Source organism: Mauremys reevesii, linkage group 1, assembly GCF_016161935.1.
Source record: "Mauremys reevesii isolate NIE-2019 linkage group 1, ASM1616193v1, whole genome shotgun sequence".
Lineage (NCBI taxonomy): Eukaryota > Metazoa > Chordata > Testudines > Geoemydidae > Mauremys > Mauremys reevesii.
This window is the reverse complement of record NC_052623.1, coordinates 50,073,717-50,081,645: the sequence shown is the minus strand read 5'-3', so window position 1 is coordinate 50,081,645 and position 7,929 is coordinate 50,073,717. Positions and strand designations below refer to the sequence as shown.

Here is a 7,929-nt window from a genome sequence, read left to right as displayed (position 1 = left end):
GGGCGTTTGGAACACAGGAGCTGGGCACAGGGTGTTGAGCTGTAGAAATACAAGGTGCAGAGATGCCTTTGGCAAAGGCTGTACCAGACCGACTGCTTTTCTAACGCTTGTCATCCAGGGACGCACTCTGGAAGCCAGAGAAAGGGCTGGGTAAAAGCGTTCAAGTCAACGACTGGAGAGCGGAGGTTGAGGGGACACGGAACCGAATCGAGGGGCCAGATCGTGCCATCACTTTTCAAGCAGAACTCCCCTATGTAAACACTGGGGAATTCTGCTTAATAACCCGAGGGCTTGACACGGGCCCGAGATATTTTCTATATTAAACCTTACCAAAGCAGTCAGTTTTCTGCGCTTTCCGCGCGAAGACCCTAACTCTGCTCCTGCACTTGGGAACGTGCCAATCCTTGTTTCCTCCAAAACTAACTTGGAGTAATCATCTGTGGCATCGGGTTTCGTTTGTTCTAACTGCCTGACAAATGTTGCTGGTAACGTTATGCAATGGAATGAGATCAGTGTTTCAAGAACCCCCATATAATTGGAAAATCAGGCTAGATGCGTCTACAAATGCGCAATCCTTTCTCAGATGGCATTCGGTGGTACTATAGGAATGCCTTGGATACCGAGATTTCTCGCATTCGGGAAACCCATGGATAGATGTCCAGTGATGGATGTGCAGGGAGAGTATGGAGACTTCTGTACCATTCTATCTCAACCAGGATAAAACCAGACTGAAGGGAGAAGTGATTTGGAGAATTAAACAAGGGGCCAGGCCTGGTATTTCCCTCTGTCAAGTTATCAATCGGGGAAAATATCATTTGAAACACGCTAATTATTTGTTAATAATAAATGTAACTCCGATGTTCGCTCTTGGGATGACCGACAAAGATTCAGTTTCAGGTTTTCCGGCCAGGAAGCACAGGTCAATGGATGGATGCGGGATGAGCGCATGGATAGCGGGGGAGATAGCGTTTCGGAAAAAATGTCAATCTCTAATTAGTTTGACTTCCAGCCTTAAGCGCTATTCCCCAAGGATCAAAAGTACCGGCATCTTTTGCTTTTAAAAATTGCTAGACGGAATGAAAGCCTATGTTCCTGATTATTTACCATCAAAGAAGCATCACATGCGCTAAATGCCGGCAGGAAAATCTCTAGCTGGACTAAGAAGAGCTGCACATATTATTAAAATATGCTTTAATTGGTCCTTATATACGTTATAATAATTATATATTGGCCATAAACATCTTTAGGGGAAGGCAATCATGCAGGCAAATATACCACATTCTACATATATACGGCAGCGTTCCCCTGTATACCCAACTTAATTGTATATAGATCTATAAATACAAGCACACTTTGGAGATCTGTAGGATACATAAATTACAGCTTTTTTTTTTAAAAAAGGCGTCACGTAATGTCTTTATGCAAAAATTTTATTATTATTTTTACATAAATAAATAAATAAATATCTTCCGGTATTACAGAAACCATACAATTACATAGCTATGGGTCTGAAGAAACGCCATCAAGCAAATTTTACAGAAAAAAAAACAAACTCCTCTCCCCCATCTTTCCCCTCCCCTCAAAAAAAAAAAAGGCGTCAAACCACATTTCACTCTTCATTACCTGCTTCTAGAGATCACCGTAGTGACCCTGTGCGCATCTCCACTTTTGCTCTGGAGAGGGACGAAATGCCGAGAGAGAATAAAGCTGAATGATTCCCGACCATTGATACAAATTACAGAACTAGTTCTCCCCTCTCCGCCCCCTCTGGAAAATTGATCGCTCGGGACATTCGCTGTTTACCAGATACAGTTACTCACAATTCACAACACAGAGGTGGGGGAGCGGAGCGCTTTGCCTGATGACAAAACCAAAACCCCTCACCATAAGCAAAATAGCAACAGTTGGCGACATTTAGGCTCACACGGACAGTTTATTTACAACGACACAGCGGCACTCACAGGATTTATAAAAAGGCCAGAAAGTCCTTTGTAAATTACATGAAATATACAAAACGGTATAAAATCCTTCCACAGCGTTTTGGCATAGGACAGGGCAAGATCCCCTTCTGCTCTCGGGTTGGTCTCTGGGGGCTGTGGGGCTAGGGAGTGACCGTGAGATCTCTATCGTCTTTCCCTGAGGAGGATGGAGACATGGGCAAGTCCTCGTCGTCCTCCGAGCACTTTGTGGTGGCCAGAGAGGAGCATTTGCAGCTGTGGGCAGAGCCCCCTCCTCGGTGGGAGCTGCTTTTGCCTTCTTTCTTGTGCTTGACCCGGCGGTTCTGGAACCAGATCTTCACCTGCTTCTCGGAGAGGTTCAGGTAGGTGGCTATCTCGATGCGCCGGAGCCGGGAGAGGTACATGTTGGAGGCGAACTCCCTCTCCAGTTCCAGGAGCTGCGTGCTGGTGAAGGCGGTGCGCATCCGCTTGCTGCTGGGCAGCTGGCTGGAGGTGCTGTCTGGAGAGGAAAGCGGACGGTCATACTCCGTGGCGCTAAACCTGCTGCACCAAGAGCTGCCCTGGGGCCCATTTGGCGTCCTTGAAACCTCCCCACACCCCGGCAGGCTGGGAGCACCCAGATCACCGAGCTGTTGGCCGGGCGCCTCTATGAATGCCACAGGACTCACACTATTGCATTCGCTACCTGGCATTGCTTAGGCGGTGGGTGGCGTGTCCCGCCAACTCACCCCCATGCCAGAGATATTATACGGCATGGCATGGATGGTGCATGGCGTGCGCTGCCGTGCCACAGGTCCCCTTACGCATTATATACGAGATCTCAGTGCCCAGGCTGGGCATGGCGTACCCTGCAGTGCCATCCCCTCTCCCCAGGCCACAGCTGCCATTGCACCGATGGCCTACCCTGCACTGCCGGGGGCAGGGCCAGCTCTCCTCCTCTGATTAAATTAGGGCCAGCCGGCCTTTGGCACTGGTGACATTGGCCCCATCCTGCCCTGGCCCGCACCGCCTAGGGAGCGCACGGGGAGTCTGTCAGGAGGATCGGGTCCGTTTGCCTGAGCTCCGCCCCCCCCCCCTCGCCTGGCACTTACCGACGGAGATGCAGTGGAACTGCCGGGGGTCGGGCAGGGGGTAGGCGGTCTGGTAAATGGCCGGCGCGTGGCTGACGCTGACCGCGGAGGAGGCCGAGTGCTGCCGGGCCAGGGGCGCGTGGCAGTACTGCGAGCCGAACGGGGGGAAGGAGGCCTTGAGCAGCGGCAGGGCCGGGGGCGGCGGGTGCAGCTGCGAGGCGGTGACGCACAGCGGGCACACGCACAGCAGCCCGGCCTTGCGCGAGTGGCAGGCGCCGGGGGGCAGCCCGTGCAGCGGGTGCGAGGGGTGCACGGCGTAGGGGAAGAGGGGCGGCGGGGGGCTGCTCTCGCTCTTCTTCTCGCTCGCCTCCCGCAGCACCAGCGAGTCCACCAGGAAGGAGCGCGGCATCTCCCCGCGCTGCCGGCCCGGCGCCGCTGGAGCCGCCGGAGGTGCCTCGGGGTGCTGGCCAGCCCCAGTGGTGCTGAAAGGCGCCGGGCTCGCCGCTTAAATAGGCCCTTTGCCATGTGATGGCTACGCCAGGAGCGGCCGGGGCTCTCAATAGGCTTTTTGTGCCTGTTCTCTTGGCATTCACGCTGCACGCTTCCTCATTATTTCCCTTGTTAACTAAATGAACTGCATAATGTACTCCATTCTTGTCAGCCCCACCCACGCCGTAGCCGGCGGCCTCACCCCTCCTCTCCCTGTGGCGGGGTTATTTGCTCATTCGCCAGCGAGTTAATATTCCTCTCCGGCTCTTTATCGCGCTCCTGCGCATTCAGCCGCCGGCAGCCCGCTCCCCTTGTCGGTTTTGCCTTTGCAGCAACTATTTCAACTCCTTGCAACTTCCCTTCCCAGCCCGTTAGCCGCCGGCCCGCCTTCACACCTGGGCAACGGCTCGGCTTTGCTCTGCTCCCTCCGCCGCAGCGCGGATCCCGGCAAGGCGATCCCTCAGTTTCTGCAAACACGCCCGTAACTTTCTCCCCTTCCGTTTGTCGGGAAGTTCTTCCCATCTTCCGCTGCGATTTCCACAGCTCGCCCACTACCTCGAGCCCTTTTTTTCTGTGCATGAGCAGGAGCTTAATCCTCCAATTTACACAATACACAATACTGGGTGTTGTTATTCCTATAAACCTGCTTCATGGCAAAGGGCTGGTGCAAACCTTGTGCATACACACAGCTAGTTCAGCTATCTAGCTAGCTGTTTGGCGCATATACACGGGAAGAGTTCGCAGTATCTTAACCTGTTGCAATTCAAAATGAAAAAGCAGCCCCACTGTTTCTTGGATACCTACCTAGATGCATATCCGCACACACATCGCTAGCTATACAATATACACAAAGTGCACACACACTTTGTGACTATTATATATCTAGAGGATGGCTCGGTGGGTAGATAGGTGGATGTTACAATTCTATATAATTGTAGTAAATAAATAAATGTTCGTCTCTATTCAAGAGAAAGTAGGGATGCTTTTTTTTTCATTTTAAGCCACTTGAATTATAATAGGCTGCAATGCGGTTTATTCCTGTCTTTCTGGCTATACAATAGTTAAACAATTTTAAATGCGGTGCACTGATTAAACAGGCTTTGAAATATTTCAGCTTCAGAGCAGTTTTAGCAATTAGCTTTCCCCCGCCCATATAATGAAAATTAACATAAACAAAAGAGGCGATATCTTTATTTGTTAGTGAAAAGGATCTTTAAAGCATAGAACCTGATCTAGATCTAATGTCTATGTGCGCGCGCGCGCACACACAATTCAACCATTCAGTACCTGATCTAGGCGGTGAATTGTGTCTGTGTATAAGGCAGGGAGGTGTTTTTGTTGGTGTTGTTTAATCTGTAGGTTGGTAAGGAAAACGTGTCAATAAGAAAAAAGCATTTACACGAATACATTTTTTCTTCAGTCCCTGACCACTTAATAGATCTGGAGGTTGTAAACCCCGTTACAAATGTGAAGAAATTGTGTTGATAGAACATACCGTAACCTGCCCATCTAAAAACACCCAACGGATTTTTTTTAAATTGTTTTTTACAGGAAGGAAATAATAGAATAAAATGCCTGGGAAACAACGTAACCCTGCATTTCTGGCTTGTACTCCTTACTCACATTTTCCCCCGAAGCATGAGGCAGGTTTGCCCGAGACAAGATTGACGGTCTGAGCCTAGAAATGTATTTGGTTTATTTCCCCCATTATAAAAATAAAGGATACAAAAGAATGATAGTAAAAACCCAAGCCTGAGCTCACCGGAGACTCCCAGATTCTTAGTGTATCTTTCCCGCGGCAGCTTTCATTTTTTTAAAATAATGAGCTAATATTTTTTATGCAGCTGTTTATGGTCAATTTGAGCCTGGGAAGAGGTAAAGCTTCCTACTGGGAAATGGCCAGCCACCGAGGGGGTGTGTATTTCTAGCCCCAGACTAAGAGATTCCTGCTGTCCGAGGGCTGAACCCCGGGGCTCCCAGCCAGAGGGAGGCAAAGGGTTAACAGTCCCTGAATGCACACCAAGCCCAAAGCTACTGGGAAAGAATATCCAAAAAATAACCAGTTTTTTTTCCAGCCGCTGGACCTTATTGAATGTCATTGAAGAAAGTTCTGAATGCCAGATAAAGAGAGGCGAATTAAAGTGTGTGACAGCAGAGGATAAGCAAACACAAAGAGAACTCTGTCACACTTTGGGCAAAATCCGTGGGCTTTTTACCAAGCCTCTTCGCTATGATTGAATTAAGTAATAGGAAAACATTTTCTTTCAGTTTAGAGCCATTAGACAAAAACTTCAAAGCGAATAACACTTTTTAATGTGCAGCCCAACAATGGAATCTGTTTTGTGCAGAAATGTTGAAATGGTTTGTTGTGCCACTGTGGGCTGGAAGAACCCAGACTGCAGCAAAATAGCATCCTTCAGCCCGATTTTATGAGAGCTTGAAACGACCACAGACCTTTAATCCTACTGCTTTACACTCCTCTTCTCAGTGCCAAGCTTGCTTCCTCTGTTTGTTTTCTGAAAGCGAGCCTGGGTATGCGATCTTCTTACAGTACCAGGAGGCAGACAAAAATACTTTCGCAGAAGCGACACAATCTATAGGTAACACGCCGGAAAATAACCCAGAAAGAACAACAAACGAACAATTTACATCATGGGCTGTTCCTGGTGTCTTCAGACACTTTCCTTCTACGGGAGGATTCATTTGCAATGGGCTGGAAAATCCCAAGACATCAGCAGCTCCAGTTATTGCAATTCCTTTCACATTTTGATGTGCAATGGGAGTGCTTATGTACACCTTGTAAAAGTGTGTGGGGCGAGGAGAGACCACTGGTATGGATTACAGTGCTACGGTTTTGCCACTCCTGCCTGACAAACGTTTGCGAAATGTTTACTGGCTTCAAACTTCTTTCCAGTAAACCTTTCCCGGCTGCTCTAGGGCTGCTGCCATGTTAGCTCTTCCACACTGCGAAAGCACAATTCCTTCCTGATGTTGTTGTCAGTGATTGAACTGAGGGAAAGAGGGAACGTGGGAGGTGGTTGCCCAACATCACCACTACCCGCCCCTGCCCTCTCCTCACTGCTGCCTGCTGGCAAAGGAAAGTTGTTCAAAACAAGTTTAAACATACCATTAGTGTGTGTGTGTGTGGGGGGAGATACCATCACTAACGGGGGGGGGGTGAGGGGTCATACCATCACTAATTGAAAGGTGGGCATACCATCATGGGGGGCACACCATCAGCAACTGGGGGAGAGGAGAGCACACCACAACTAATTGGAGGGGGGTACAAAATGACTAATTGGATGGAGAGGGGCATACCATCCTTATGTGGGGGGTGAGGGCGCATACCATCACTACTCAGGGGGGGAAGGTCCATGTCATTACTAATTGGAGGGAGGGGACCTACCATCACTCTCTGGGGGAAGAGGAGGGCATGCCATCACTAATTGAGGGGGGCAGGCCTTGACTCTGTGGAGGGGATGGGCACACCATCAGTAATTGGGGGAGGGAGAGAGGAGGGTATACCATCACTATCTGGGGGAGGGACACACATTCGGTATCTGGGGGAAAGGAAGGTTTGCTGTCAATCTCTGTGGGGTGGGTGTACGAACACTAAGTAGGGTGAGAGGAGGGGGTAACATCACTGCGATAGTGCGGGCATACCATCACTATTTGCAGGGAGGAGATACCATTGCTAACTGGGAGAGAGGATGGGGTGCTATCTCTATTTGGATGAGGATATAACTTCATTTCTCCTCCCCCACAGTTTGAGCATCATGCTTGTTAAAGATGCACTAAATAGAAATCACAAACCACTGTTTAATCATGAACCATTCACTATGAGACTGATTGACCAAATAATATACATTACTATGGTGGTCTAATGCATACAGTATTATATCTGGGCCAAACAGTTTTTGTTCATAAATGATCTGGAGAAAGGGGTAAACAGTGAGGTGGCAAAGTTTGCAGATGACACTAAACTACTCAAGATAGTTAAGACCAAAGCAGATTGAAAAGAAAAAGAAAGATCTCAAAAAACTAAGTGAAAGGGCAAAAAATGGCAAATGAAATTTAATGTGGATAAAAGTAATGCAAAAAATAAAAAAAAAAAAAAAACACATACAACATGATGGGGGGGATGGGGGCTACTACTAGAGTCAAAGAAAATCTTGTTATCGTGATGGTTTTCTCTGAATGTGATCGCAGTGTGTGTGTGCAGAGGCAAAAAAAAAAAAATAAATAAAAAATTATTAAAAATAGAGAATAAGAATATAAGATGAGAAATATATTATTGCCCTATAATACCATATATGGTACGCCCACATCTCTGTGTACTGTGTACAGATGTCTCCTCAAATCAAAAAAGTTCTATAAAAGCAAAAGAAAAGAAAGAGAAAAGAGCAGGGGAA

The 7,929-nt window shown here is 48.1% G+C and overlaps 1 protein-coding gene across 1 annotated transcript; it reads right to left on the bottom strand.

Moving 5' to 3' along the window:
- Nucleotides 1-1,477: 1,477 nt before the first annotated feature.
- On the bottom strand, nucleotides 1,478-3,489 carry GSX1 (GS homeobox 1). The gene is made up of 2 exons (XM_039507075.1): nucleotides 3,050-3,489; nucleotides 1,478-2,457 (listed from the first exon to the last, which is right to left on the bottom strand). The coding sequence occupies exons 1-2, from the start codon at nucleotides 3,435-3,437 to the stop codon at nucleotides 2,102-2,104; spliced, it is 744 nt and encodes a 247-aa protein (XP_039363009.1). The 5' UTR covers nucleotides 3,438-3,489; the 3' UTR covers nucleotides 1,478-2,101.
- Between the last annotated feature and the right edge of the window lie 4,440 nt (nucleotides 3,490-7,929).

Coding starts and splice junctions, on each gene's coding strand:
- GSX1 (XM_039507075.1), bottom strand. CDS start 3,437: ATGCCGCGCTCCTTCCTGGTGGACTCGCTGGTGCTGCGGGAGGCGAGC. Junction 2,458..3,049: donor GTTCCACTGCATCTCCGTCG/GTAAGTGCCAGG, acceptor TTTCCTCTCCAG/ACAGCACCTCCAGCCAGCTG.